Below are 14,559 nucleotides of genomic sequence, written 5' to 3'. Positions count from 1 at the left end.
AGTGCTCAATATTTGTGAAAGTGGCACTCGGAAAAAGTTTGAGAAGCACTGCTGTAAATGATTAATGTGAATACCATGCACTATATGTGTTAGAGCTAAATGTAATTTGCTTTTTTTCCCTCTTTTTTTTTTCTGTGTACATGTCACCTTGTCCTCTGCCCCGTGATGTATTGACATTGCCACTGTACTGTAGCGGTAAAGTCAACCAACGTGTGTCGTGTCACATCCCCGGAGGCCCACTGCAGCATGAGTGTGTGAGCGAGAGCAACGGACCAATGAGAAGGCGCCCTGTTGGCCTCCAGGCAGCCCGTCATGCTCGTGTACTGCCGCACTCAGCGCTACGTCAGCACTGACACGGAAACATGGCGGTCCCCGAAGGAGCAACACGGCGGCGGTGGCGGCGGCGGGCTCCCACCTCGGCTGCGGGGAGGCTGTTCGTCGCTCTTGTCGCGGGGCTGCTGTGTCACAGCTGCGTGGTCCAAGTGACGGCCGACGACCACACGGAGGACGCCGTCGCGAAAACGCCCGACCCGGCGGACGCGGCGCCGCACCGCCGCTTCGAGTACAAGTACAGTTTTAAGGGGCCCCATCTGGTCCAGGCTGATGACACTATCCCTTTCTGGATACACATGGGAAGTAAGTCCAGATGTCAACGTCTTTCCCGGCGTGCAAAAACCACAATGGCTTGTAACGGCCCCCCAGCTAGCGGCGCTAATCTCAACATGCATCTTTGACATAACTGTCAATGGCGGCGAATGAGTTAAAAGTACGAATACTTACAACTTTAAATTGTACTCCCCCATAATTTGCGTCACTTGTAACATTAGCCTTTGGATAGGTGCATCAGATAGCTGATAGTGATACTGTGCAGCACCCATTCATCAAGTACTGATAAGGCGCAGCCTAATGAAAGGGCAACGGTGTTTTAAAGTGCTGTGTTTTATTGATGTACTAAACACAAAGTAGGCCAAAGACTACAACTATAGATAATAATAATAATATTAATAATAATAATAATACAATGATAAAAAAACGACTGGCTTCAATCTGACATCAATCAACAATGGGGTATATACCACGGAGGAGGCGGGACTTCCGTAAATCACACACCGACGCTATTTCCTGATGTAATTCTCGCACTGCCACCCTCGTGCCCCTCAATTGCGCGTTCCCGTTGATGGGTGTGAGTGTGGAGGGTGTCTTAGTACTCCGAAGCACTCTGAGACGCACTTCGACACCCTTACACACTCGCGCTCGTTAACAGGAACGCGCAATTTAGGGGCACAAGGGTGGAAGTGCGAGTATTGGGCCTATTTTGTTGCAACAGTAACTGGAAACAGCGTAGGTGTGTGACATACGGAAGTGGGAAGGCATCGACCCCATAGAAACACAGACTGTGCAATATATAGGCACCATATTTATTGTTTATTTGAAAATCACTACTGGTAGCTGAATCTCAATTATTTGCAACCTTTTTCATCCGTACACCGATGATGGCATGTTAGTACAGTGTAAACTTGATTTAGCGTAACAATAAATAATTGAGAAGCACTGTGCTAAGCTAACCTCCATGCTTTCCATTACATTTGAGGGGACTTGCTCCCCTGCCAACATGGCCGCCACATCGGTGCACGTTTAGCACTTTTAGTAAGTCGCAAACAGACTTGAACAGCTACTTTTAAAAGTTGCGTTTTTGAGTTGACTGGAGACTATTATGGTTGTTTGGAAAGGTTTGCGTTTTTAAATACCGTGTCTGATAAGCAGGTGCATACCAGCAGTGCGAAAGGAACACCCGTCTTTTCTGCTTGTATGAATATTGGTGAAATGCCAACAAAAAAACGATTGTGACGTACCATGTATTTAGCAACGCAATTTTGGAGCCGGTGAATGATTAAAAGGCTGACAAAGCTCCTTTTAACTCCGCATTTCTGTGTGTCTGGATCATTTCAACTCACTGTGACAGTTGGTGCCGGCCACTCCCACAGCAGTTTTCCTGTTGTGCTGTCCCAAGTTTTAAATGAAATATTATTCATTATTCATTGCCACGCACAAAAAACATGACTTTTATGCCATTGCTGGCTTCCTCAATTATTTGCCTCATCTTACTAACACTTCCAATTCCATCACATCAAACTGAATTGAGCTTTTTAGGATCTTAGTAAATCAGGCCCATTTCTCTTTGCATGTAATAATCACAAGATAAAGATGCAAGTTCTTGAGTCATTTTATGACCGGTCATGCAACGCTATGAGAGGTGCGCTAAATTGTATCTCTCTATGGTAGACGCCATCCCCAGTGCCGACCAGGTGCGTATCGTGCCATCCCTCAAGAGTCAGCGGGGCGCTGTGTGGTCCAAAAACATGGCAGCTTTCGAACATTGGGAGGCCGAGGTGACTTTCCGGGTGTCCGGAAGAGGTAGAATGGGAGCCGACGGCTTGGTAAGAAAATGCTAATAAAAAGCTAACAGGAGGCATTTGTTTACCTTTTAGAGTAACTGGATCTTGTGTTGTCTTACTTAGCAATGTTGACGGTGTTTGCTTCTTTGTATTTTAACCCACTGGGCCTTTATGCTGCCTATTTGTTTCCCAAAGGTTAGGATTTCCAATTTCAGCTTTTTAAATATCGATAATATACTCTTTTCGGGCACTGTTATTTGACACATTTAAATCCATGAAAAGTACATTTTAAAAATTCTTTATTGACTGGATTAAAGCATACACCTTGTGTAAAATGGTTGTCATTTTAGACGGAACACTTGAAAATCGAATTTAGAATATTTTTTTATTTTTTTAAATGTCATGTTTTTTACCTATTGACTTACTAATGTTTACATCCCTCCATCCCATTTCAATGCATAGTTGCTATCAATAGCTAGGCTTTACACATTTAGGATTTTGGAGTCAATCGCCAATCAGCGAATTTAAAAAAAACAATCTTGGATTCAATCAGGAGATGGGCCAGTGTCTATTCAAATAACATGTTTATTTACTCTACAGTAAACCCCTACTATATGTGGTTGATTGGGGCCGAGCCAAAATTTGTGTATAATTGATGCCTACTGAAATTGTTGTCCTAATCTCCTCGTCTTTAACTCATTCACTGCCGTTGACGGCTATAGACGTAAAAAATTCATTTGAATATTTCTATTAGTTAAACATTTTTTCCACTTGTGTTAACAAGAGTATGAAAACCTAGAAATACAATTATTGTACATTTAGAACAGATATACCATTTGTGATGAACCGTGAGTGATTAATTACGAAAAAATGTAATCGCCTGACGCCGCTAATTTTTAATAATCTTTTTTTCTTCTTAATAAAAAAAAGTAATTTTAATTATTATTTTTTAAAATAATCTTTTCTTCTTTAAAAAAGAATTAATTTTAATGAATTAATCGCATGACTTCACTAGTTAACTCACGATTAAACACAAATTTGATATCTGTTCTAAATGTACAATAATTTTTATCCCTAGGTTTTCATACTCTTGTTAACAAAAGTGGGACAAAAATTTAAACTAATAGAAATAGTTTAAATGAATTTTTGACGTATATAGCTGTCAATGGCAGTGAATGAGTTAAAAAATTATATATATTTTTAACCATCTGCACATATTGCAAATAGGAATTTGAAGGGTTAAAAAAATAAAAGGACACTTACACCAAGAACTGATTTTAGTCAAAAAGTCTATGCAGTAAAAGAAACAACAACAACAACAAAAAAAGATTAAAATGGCCACAGGCGAGCTACAAGGGTTGTAAAATTGAACAAGGCCCGAGGAGAGTTTTTAGTTTAGAAGTCGCCTAAACTAATTCCGGAAAGGACTATGCACTCATGAACGTGTAGCATTAGCTTAAATGAATGAGAACACGTCTGTGCTTCCGATGACGCCATTGAACATTTATCTGGCGGCATAAGATGACGTGCAAGCAGATGCAGGCGTGGCAAGTCGAAATAGCCCCAAGCTAGCAGCTTCCCATTTAATAGTTGCCTTACAGGTTGTGTGAGAATAAGTCTTTCCTTAGATGGCAACAATCAAAGAGTTTAGCATGTTTGTTATCTGCAATTATTGTTTGTGTAAGTTTCGTTTCTTGGTCATTTGTTGGATGGGTTGTTGAGCAATTCCTGATATTATAAAAATAGATATTCAGGTTGGAATTGCGTTTGTATGATTCCTTGATCTCAACATGGGCCGTATTTCTTGAACCGGTACAAAATTCTGCCATTATATTATTTTATTGTTGTATTCCAATCACAAAAACATGACTGCTGCATTTATTTTAGCCAAATGCTGAAACTCAAATTTGACATTTTGCCCCGACAGGCCATCTGGTTCACCGCAACCGAAGGCCGACTGGGGCCCGTGTACGGCGCATCTGACAAGTGGAATGGAATCGGGATTTTCTTTGACTCCTTCGACAATGACGGGAAGGTCGGTCCACAAATTCATTTCTGATAACTGTCTTTAAGTTGTTGACATTAGCAAGCTGTGGATAATAGTTGGAGAAGCAAATGATTCGACTTATAAAGAAGGACAATTGAAATGAATAGTCCCAAAAACGGAAAATTGTTGAATGCCGACCATACAAAACAACACACTACATATAATCCAACGCATTATAGTGTTCACAAAAAAATTCACAATTTTCCTATTGGCATTATCTTGGTTTGATTTATTTATAGAATGTGATTATTTACGTTGTTCGCCTGCTTTTGACAAACAAATGGTCATGCTTATCTCCCATCATATTTAGGTAAGAGATTTGTGCGTATATTTTTTTCCACATGAGCATGTTTTGTGTTCCCTCCAGAAAAACAACCCGGTTGTCGTCATAGTGGGAAACAACGGCAAATTTTCTTATGACCACAAACGGTAAGTAAGTAAACACTTCCGTTGCTCTGACATCGCCACCTCACATTTGAGCAACTTAAAAAGAAGATTAAGAAATATGATTATATTTGCTTGAAAGTAAATAATCCCCTATCTTTCCCTAATCTCCTGCAGACTAGTGAAAGCTTGAAATCACTTTTTTTTCCTTTTTTTACACCGTTTGTCTTGGAACGGGCAGTGTTTACGCGAGCAGTGTTTTTCATGTACAGCGTTTAATCAATGTGGAGTCAGTTGTACAGGAAAAAACAACAATGCATTCATTGTTATCGAGTTCCATTCTGTGGCGGCGACGATTTACTTTCTAATATGATAATGCGCATTGTTCCTCAAAAATAAGGTTTATCAGACACATGGTGCTATTTTTCCGTTTGACTTTGTCAATCATTATTTATTGTCTATGCTTTGTGTGCAAGACCATTATAAACAACATTTCTCCTATTCCGCCACAAAGTAGTGGTAGGAATCGCAGATGAACTCACAATATAGCCATATTTTGCCAACACAACTCTTTGGTAATAAATCATTTCATCAGAATATATCTCTACATGAACACAATAATTGGAACAAATTGGACTGGAATGTGCAAGATGATTTCCCTCCTTAATTTACATAACAGCAATCACGATATTTGACTTGTAATAATATGGTTTGGTGGTTACATGTTAACTGATACAATATATTGTTGAAAAACATCTAATACGGCAAACTTCTTACTGTTTCTTAAAGCAATGCACCAAAATGAAAATTCTTTGCCAAAACCCGAAAATGAGGAAACCAAGACGGAAAACCTAATCAGCCAAAGAAATTGGAATACTTTAAAGGAAAAACAAAAAAAATCCTCGGCTGGATCTATTTCTGCACATTGCCAACATTTTCTCAGCTGGTTCCTTCCAACTCTATGGCCAGTTGCCTTGGTGGAGGAATTTTGGGGTCATTATTACCTATTTGTGTTATTTAGAGTAGTTACGCTAGCTGATAGCTATTGATTGGAATTTGTAAGAGCTTTGTTTGCATTGGAGCATTTAACTGTTTATGTACCATGGGTGTGGTTGGATAGATTTGTGATTATGTACATGGTGTTGATGCTTTATGATCCTCCCCTCCTTTTTTTGGGGTGTTTAAATTCCCACCCTCTTGCTGCATCTACAGTGGATGGGCCAGCCCGTGAATAACGAAACTCCTCATATAATTGACACCCGCTAGTTTTAAACCCCAAAATGATCAAATAAAATAAAAACACTGACGTACATTCAATTTGTTTTCCATGAAAAACGGGTCAAATGAGTCGAAAAAAATGTGTAAAAATATCTGCCAATATGTGTGAATCCACCGCATATTCAATATAATATACATATATAATTACTGATGCTGTAAATTGTGTTGGCAGTGACGGCATGACACAAGCCTTGGGCACGTGCTTGCGAGACTTCCGCAACAAACCGTATCCCATCAAAGCCAAAGTGAGGTACTACAAAAAGACGATGACGGTACGTGACAATTCACTTTTGGTCCCGGGGCCGGTCTGTCGGTGTCGGCTATAACCTCAACCGTCTGGTGCTTGGCTGGCAGGTCATGATCAACAATGGATTCACTCCCGATAAAGAAGACTTTGAGTTCTGCGCCAAGGTGGAAAACATGATCATTCCCGCCGAGGGCTACTTCGGAGTCTCGGCCGCGACTGGCGGATTAGCAGGTATTTTATGGTGACAAGGGTTTCAAATAAGGCTTGAATGTCAATCTTAGGGTAAAGTCACAGTTAAGCCCATTTCACACCGCACTCGCTCAGTCCGATGGAGCCACGCGGCATCGCTAAATTACCAGTTTCCAGCATGCCCATATTTGGAAGTGCTGACGTAGCAGCCCACCAGGAAGTAAAAACGGAGATTTTGTCGCTGGTTCGACCGCACTTTATTTTCGTTCCAAAAGAAAGCCCTCACTTTGCTCATTTTAAGGAGTAGGAGCACATGAGCAGCAACCACCATTTTAATTAAAAAAATCCTGATTTGTTGTTCTTTTTCTTTATATTCTCACCATACCAGATGACCATGACGTCTTGTCTTTCTTGGTATTCCAACTCACGGAACCGGGCCAGACGCCGGTAAGTTCCATTTGCTGGAAATCCTTTTCCAAATCACACTGCGTGTGTGCAAACACACTACAAGCCTCTTTTGAATTCACTCCAGCTTTTTATTCTTTTTTTCTTTTCTTTTCTTTCTTTCTTTTTTTCTTTTTTTGTCTATTGTGGCCCTCTTGAAGCCCCTACCAGAAGCGGAGATTCCTAAAGAAGACAAGGACAAGTACCAGGAGGAATTCCACAACTTCCAGCAAGAGCTTGACAAAAAGAAAGAGGAGTTCCAGAAAGAGCACCCCGACGTCCAAGGAGAGCCAAGTTAGTGTTGTGGAAGTACATTCGCATCAAATATTTTCCCATAATAATAGAGTCCTCATAACATATTGCTTTATTATTATTGTTATTATTATTATGGATTTATTATTGTAAAATTTGACTCTTTTTTTTTTTTTTCTTCTTTTTTTTCCGGAGTTTTATAAGTTTATTCCAATGTTGTTGTTGTTATTTAAAGGACATACTTTGACAATTTTCTTTCCAAATTCATTGGTCATTGTTTTTTTGCATTGTTGTAATTATTCTCTTGTGAAATTACAACTTTATTTTGGGATTTTTTTTTAATTACTTCTATCCATTGTTGGATTTGAGATCATTTATGATTAGTTTGTTGTTCGATTTTTCCCCCACCCGCAGTTGACGACTTGTACGAGAGTGTGAACGATCGAGAGATCCGTCAGGTGTTTGAGGGTCAGAACCGCATCCACCTGGAGATCAAGCAGCTCAACCGGCAGCTGGCCATGATTCTGGACGAGCAGCGCCGTTACGTGACCATCGTCACAGATGAGATCTCCAAGAGGGGATCTAATACTGGTTCGGGACAGGTGCGTTGCAATATGACAAACTCAAATTGGAATACATTTTCTAAATTTTTTGATTTTTTTTTTTTTGTATGTGTAAAATTCCAATTTTTTTCTCGTTATTATTTGTTGTCATTCACATTCATCATATTACGACGATTCTCATGAGTAACTAATTTATCTTATAACATCGCAGCTTTATTCTCCTAATTTTATCGTTTTAATCTTGGCACTATTACTATATTTTCGTGACTTTACGATAACGTTAATGTTAAAATTTTTCTTGTAACCTGGAACCATTTTATCGAATATTATGACTTAATACTCATCGCACTATATTCTTGAAACTTTCCCATTTCGATGTCACATTTTTTTCTCGTAAAACTGTAATATTGCAACTTTCATCTTTTTTTTCCCCCTCATAAACTTCCTTTTTAATAAAGTGTTTGGGTTTTTTTTAGGTTTTCTTTTTTACCCCAAAGTGACCAATTTGTCTGTTACAAACTGAGGACTTTTTTTTTTATAACCTCTAAACCTTTCTTGTAAAATTAGGACTTAATTTTTGTAAAACTGACTTTTTTTGTCAGGATATCTTTTTTTTTTTTAAATGCGCAAGACGGAATTTTTTTATTTATTTGATGAAATTAGGACTTTTTCTTGTAACGTTTCTTGTAACTTTTTTCTCATTACATATGAATACATTCTTGTTACTTTACAACTTTGCTCTTGATAATTCTTGTGGGAAAATTATGACTAAATTCTAGTAAAATTGAGACTTTTTCTCAATATGTGTTGACGTTACAACTTTCTTCTTGCCAATTGATAGTCCTTACTTAATTTTCGTAACATTGTGACTTTTGGGGGGTAAAATGTCGGCAGTATTTTTGTTCACTTTTTTTTCCGTAAGTATTTGAATTTAAATAATAACATTATAACTTTCAATTTCCAGCTCTGCCTCACAAGCGTGTTATCTACACTGAAATCACATTTTTAAACAATTGAAACTAAGTTGCTCATAGAATGTTATTTTTCCAATGTTAGCCCCTCCTACCATGCTGTTGTTTATTTTAGCTGGACGTGGCGAACCAGCAGCTGGGCACGATTGCATCCTCCCAACAAGATCTGCTTAGGAACCTCAACGAGTTTAGGTGAGTTGCTTTTGTTTTTTAACATCCGCTGAAGCTCAAAACAAAAGGACAATCCCGGCAGTTAAAGCCCTGAAATCATATTTAATCTCAGGCTGTGCACATCTCAGGTGTCTGCCTGCCTGCCCTGGTAATCCCGTGATCATGCTTTCATGACATACATGAGAAAGTAAGTCTGTTTTTAAAAGTATATGTACAAAGCATGATACGTGCAGTAATACCCACCCGCTCATAATCTTCTTAAACTTAAGGGGGTCTTATACTACAAAAAAACAACCCCCCAAAAAGTCATTTCCCTGCATTAGAGTGAAAGCTTGCCTGATAAAAAAAAAACAAAAAAAAACTTCTATGATAATATATGCTACATTACATTGTGAGATTTTCTACACATAAAAAGCTGTGGTTGGCCACACCCTTTCAAATTAACTTTCAAGCACCACGGAGCGGAGTATTAGGGACGGTGTAAAAAGAAAGGAAGAAAAAAGGATCATAAATAACCCAATTATGGGTCCAAAAGGGACAGACCGTTAACTGGGTCATTATGACCCTTTTTTGGGGCGCACAAACCAAATAGATTTTATTTTTTTTAATGCGGTCAAAGTGAATCTTTTTTTTCATGAAACAATCCCCCCCAAAAAATTCTGTTATAATTGGGTCAAATTGACCCAACTTTTCTTTCTGCACAAAACCACCCAAAAGATTTTGGCAAACGATTTTGGTAAAATTGAGTCAAATTGACCCAACTTTTTTTTTTTTTTGCACCAAACAACCCAAAAGATTATTTGTTAAAATTGTGTCAAATTGAACAAACTTTTTCAATTGCATTACCCCACCCCCCCCCCCATTTTTTTTTTAAATTGGGTTACAGTTTTGACCAAATTTTAGCACACAAAATGTTTTAAAAAATCTATGGATTTGTTTCATGAAAAGAAAAAAAGTTGGGTCAGTTTGACCCAAGTAGCTGTTGGTCCCTTTTTGAACCATAAGTGGGTTATTTATTTATTTGACCTAACCCAACTATTTTCAGGGTGTATTACTCATTTTCTCGAAAAAACAAAACATTATTCCTGTCACATTTTTCTTTTTTTACAATTTCACAGATATATACACTTTTTATTTCTTTCCCCTTTCTTTGTAGCAATCTGGTCATGTCTTTTCAGCGTGGCCCTAATACCTCCTCCGTGAGGGGAGCTGTTTTAATGATTAAATAAAGTCTTCTTCTTTTTTTGTGTCAGTCACTGTTTGATTGCATCTTAATTTGAACATGCCATCTGCATGACAAATTAATCAGAACGATATTAAGATTTCACTTTATGTAACGTTAATCTGTGTCATGTATCATAAAAGAAGCAAGCTGTCCACGTGGCCTAAATCCCGTGTGCATACATGAATTTTTAAAATTATTATTATTATTATTATTATTATTTTTATCCCATAACTCTCAAATTGGAGCTGTCGCCCTAATGATCGCGCCGATCATTTGATTAATGGCAGTAAAAGGCCAGTCCGGCTTGGAAGGCGCTAACTGATTTAGGGCTTGTCGCAGGATTTGAAAATGGTCATAAATGGGTCAGTAGATGAAGATTAGATGCCGGCTTTATTATTAAACGCTCACTTACTTTCTCAAGGGAGATTTTTTTTTTATATATATATATATATATATGAAAACAAATGAGATTTTGTTGATTCGCAAAGAAAAGGCCATGTCTTAGCGGCGTATCAGATTAGGCGTCTTTAAATACATTTGTCATACACGGCTGCAACACGGTCTGCGCTGCTCTGCAGGACTTCATTTCATTTGTCCCAATTTTTTTTCCTCCTCCGTCTTAATCGTCTTAGACGTGTTTTAAGATGATAAGAGAAAGTTACTGCTTACTCCCTGGCTCCAATCAACTGGAAGAAATGTCATTTTCTTCTCATTTATTGTATGAGCAAGGCGACCCAATGCAAATGCAGGATTAAAAATCCCTTTTCTTTTTTTTTTCTTCTATTTAAATAAAGTACAGGGAAACAGTTAAGTCAATAACATAAAATAGTATTAATGTATTAGTATGTATATACAGTACTATAATATACAGTGTTGTGAAAAAGTACATGTTTGCCGCCTTCTTAAATCCTTAATTTTTTGCATAGTTTACCCACTTGGATGATCAAACATATATAAACATAGAATGCAGTTTTGAAATGGTGATTTGATTTATAAGGGGTGTGAGGGAGGAATATTCAAAGGTTCCTGGCCTTGTGTGAAAACGTACTTTCCCCTAAACTTAATGACTGGCAGCAGCAAAAACTGAAATCAATCAGTCCTCCACATCTTTTCACAAGTCATAATGTTACGAGAATAACAACATTACAGTCATATTTTAATATTCACATAACATCACGTTATATTATTACAACTACTAAGAAAGAATATAACGACAGTAATTTCTGGACTATAAGGCGCACCTGACTATAAGCCGCAGGTGTTTTAATGTTACCGCACTGAATTCACGCTCCTTTCTTTTCCACAATGAGGGCGCAAATTAGTCTCGCGCTCGTTCTGTCTCTCCTAATGTATTTGGGCTCACTTGGTTTGCTTTGCTCAGCCTGACGTTCTTGCGCTTCCTTTGTAGTGCGCCCCCTTGTGATCTGATTGATAAACCGCACCTTTGTATTAGCCGCAGGGTCGAATGCAAGTGAAAAAAGTAGCGGTTTATTGTCCAGAAATTACTGTACGCAGTTTTTTTTCTGGTGGTATAACTTTTTTTTTCTTTTTTTTTTACTGGTAGTGCAATAACTTTTTACTCTAGCATAAAAACAACTCTGGTAGTATAACAATTTTTTGGGGGGATGCATTTTTTCTTGTAGTATGGCAACTTTTTTCCCCCTTGTAATACGCATTAACAAATGTGCTGACAAAATTGTTCCAACATGCTAATTCCGTCTGCTAGCATGGCAGCTAGTGGTTTTCTTAACCCATTCAGCCCTTGTAATCTGATGTTGGAACATGTTTTTATAAGAGATTAATTTGGCAATCATGACCTGTTTTATCAGATGGTAATTTTCTGGTTTTCAAACTTTGGCTATACACATCCTCTGGTGAATAGGGATTAAAAGATTAGACAGGAGACCATTTGTATCATTTTTTACCCGTCTTTTAAAAAAAAATAAAGGGTGACACCCACTGTGCGTCGTGTTTGCCAACATGAAAATCTGGCTCGTAAAGTATTTGTTTGCTTTTTTGAGCGGCCTTAAATCTCCACAAGAACACCTTTTCTACCAATCCTCATGTCTAAATAAATCTTATGGATATGAATGAATTTTTATTGGAGTACCCCCTTTATTCTTATAATTTTGACAATATTATGATTTTCTATACTTCATAATAATTCATTATTTTCTCAAAAAGCATGACATACTTGAACCCTTTTTTTCATGCTAATTTTTTTTTTTATGGCCCTAGTAATCCTTGTCCTAGTAATTGCGTTTATCTTCGTATCATATATGAATTTACTCCTGTGAATCATTACATTACCCGTGCACGTCAATCGTTAATGCCAAATAAAATCTCACCTATGGCGCCGCATTCACTAGCATTGCAACTATTATCATAACTAACTAATTCTGGTAATAATGCATCCTTTTTCTCGCAAAATACAATTTTGTGGTAACATTGTGTTTTTTGTTACCTTATCATTTTATTTTAAGTGTCTTTTGCTTCTATATATGTAATCTTGTATCTGACTTTTTCTTTTGTTATAGTAACAAAAATTTTACTGTAAGATTAAGACTTTCTCAAAAAAAAAACTTTTTAATATATGTTATTGTCGCAACATTAGAACTATTCTTGTAAAGCGCTTCTTTGTCTTGCAAAAAAACAAAAAACTGAACTAACATTATACAGTACACAAATTTTGACTTGACCGTCATGTTTGCTAACCTTCATTTTTTTCATATTTAAAAAAAAAATATATATATATAAATGACCTCCACAGGAATGCCTTCTCCGAGTCTCTGAAGCAGATCGGCTCGGTCCAGCATCATCAGCAGGGCGGCGGCGGTGGCGGCGGCGTGCCCGCATATGAGAGCATTCAGCATTTCAATGACATCAAGGAGCACCTGCACTCAGTCAGACGCGACTTGGAGCACCTGGTACAACGTGGCGCTCAGGTCAGAATGCAAAGTTAGCATTAACGTCGTAGCGTTATTTGCCTTCTGCATACTAATAAGAGGACCCTCTGCAGAATCCTGGTGAGAAGGTCCAAAAGTGCCCGGAGCTTCCCCCCATGACTTCCTGTTTGTCCACAGTCCATTTTGTCATCTTCATCGTGGCCCAGTCGGTTCTATTCTTGTGTTATATCATGTACAAGTAAGTTGTTCATATTTATTTATTTTCTAAATTAAGATGAAATGAATTTCTAATTTGTGATTTTTCTTTACTGCAGAAGCCAGCAAGAAGCGGCAGCCAAGAAATTCTTTTGATGCAAAAACAAAAAATAATAATTTCACAAATATGTAAATGAGGTAATGTCAATTTTGTTTTTTTGTTTTTTTTCTTCCCTTTTTTCCCCCCCTCCCAAATTCTCTAAGTTATTGTACCTGGAAGGAAAATATGATTTATGTACAAGAATTTAGTTTTAATAAATTGTTTCCAGATTCTTAATTTGGTGCTGTGCGCAACAAGTGACGCGCAAAACTTAATCCTGACAGTATTTTTGCCTGGTCGCATCTTTTTGGATTTTTGTTTAAAAAAAAAGAAAAGAGGAAAAGCTCTGCCTTAGTTGTTCCCGGGCACGTTGCTGACCACAAACCTGTGTCTTTTTTCATTTTTTTCATATGTAATTTTGTATGAATAAAGCTGAAAACTTGTCTGACTCGAACACATCTGCTTTGGAAATTATGACCATTGAAGACTAAATAGTCTGCAAATGTTAGTAGAAATGCAATCATCATCTTTCACAATTGTGACATATGTGGAAAGCTTTAGTGTCATTTGTCTTGAGACAGAATCCAGGATACACATTAGAGGTAATGTTGCCACAGAGAAAGATGGAAAATATCTACCCCTTAATAATTCTAACTAATCCTAAATTTAAATCAAACCAAACCCATACGCAACTCTAACCCTAATACAAAACCTTTACCTGAACCATAACCACAATACGCCTAACCCATACCACCCCTTTACTAACCCAACACATTCCCTTCCATTTTCCCATAGCAATTATTTGCGCTCATTCCCAACTCAAAGCCAACCAACCCTAACCACTCCTTTCTTGTTTTCCGACCCCTATTTATGATCCACATTTACCAACCCACCCCCCCTACTACTATCCCAACACATTTTTTTTAAACTCTTTTTCTTATAAACTTTGCTTATTCCAGACCACAATTGACCCCTCCAGGAAATAAAGATGAAGTAATAAAATATTACAATTACGACCTAACCCTTAGCTAAAACCCTCACTAGTGTGGGCTAACAACATTTTTTAAATCATCTGCATTAAGTTTAGGGTTACTGTCCATTGTTTGCCACCAAATTTTGAAGGCAATACTCCATACATCCATCAAATCAATATTTTGTGGAAGATAATAAATGCGTGGATCAGGGGTGTCC

General features: G+C 37.7%; 1 protein-coding gene across 1 annotated transcript; it reads left to right on the top strand.

The window, feature by feature from the left end:
- Nucleotides 1-306: 306 nt before the first annotated feature.
- Nucleotides 307-13,822, top strand: lman1 (lectin, mannose-binding, 1). The gene is made up of 13 exons (XM_086097341.1): nt 307-636; nt 2,284-2,438; nt 4,324-4,431; nt 4,811-4,872; nt 6,278-6,377; nt 6,460-6,583; nt 6,930-6,988; nt 7,147-7,279; nt 7,652-7,839; nt 8,887-8,963; nt 12,938-13,112; nt 13,187-13,311; nt 13,388-13,822. The coding sequence occupies exons 1-13, from the start codon at nt 363-365 to the stop codon at nt 13,422-13,424; spliced, it is 1,617 nt and encodes a 538-aa protein (XP_085953467.1). The 5' UTR covers nt 307-362; the 3' UTR covers nt 13,425-13,822.
- Nucleotides 13,823-14,559: the final 737 nt, after the last annotated feature.

The sequence above is a fragment of the Leptonotus elevatus genome, chromosome 15 (assembly GCF_054856555.1).
Source record: "Leptonotus elevatus isolate MCC_2025b chromosome 15, RoL_Lele_1.0, whole genome shotgun sequence".
In the NCBI taxonomy this organism is placed as follows: Eukaryota; Metazoa; Chordata; class Actinopteri; order Syngnathiformes; family Syngnathidae; genus Leptonotus; species Leptonotus elevatus.
This window is presented reverse-complemented; position numbering and strand designations above follow the sequence as displayed.

What these genes read in the sequence shown, in the direction of transcription:
- lman1 (XM_086097341.1), top strand. Translation starts at nt 363, where the DNA reads ATGGCGGTCCCCGAAGGAGCAACACGGCGGCGGTGGCGGCGGCGGGCT. An exon ending in ACTACAAAAAGACGATGACG is followed by an intron (nt 6,378 to 6,459) that starts GTACGTGACAAT and finishes CTTGGCTGGCAG; the next exon opens with GTCATGATCAACAATGGATT. An exon ending in CGCGACTGGCGGATTAGCAG is followed by an intron (nt 6,584 to 6,929) that starts GTATTTTATGGT and finishes TCACCATACCAG; the next exon opens with ATGACCATGACGTCTTGTCT.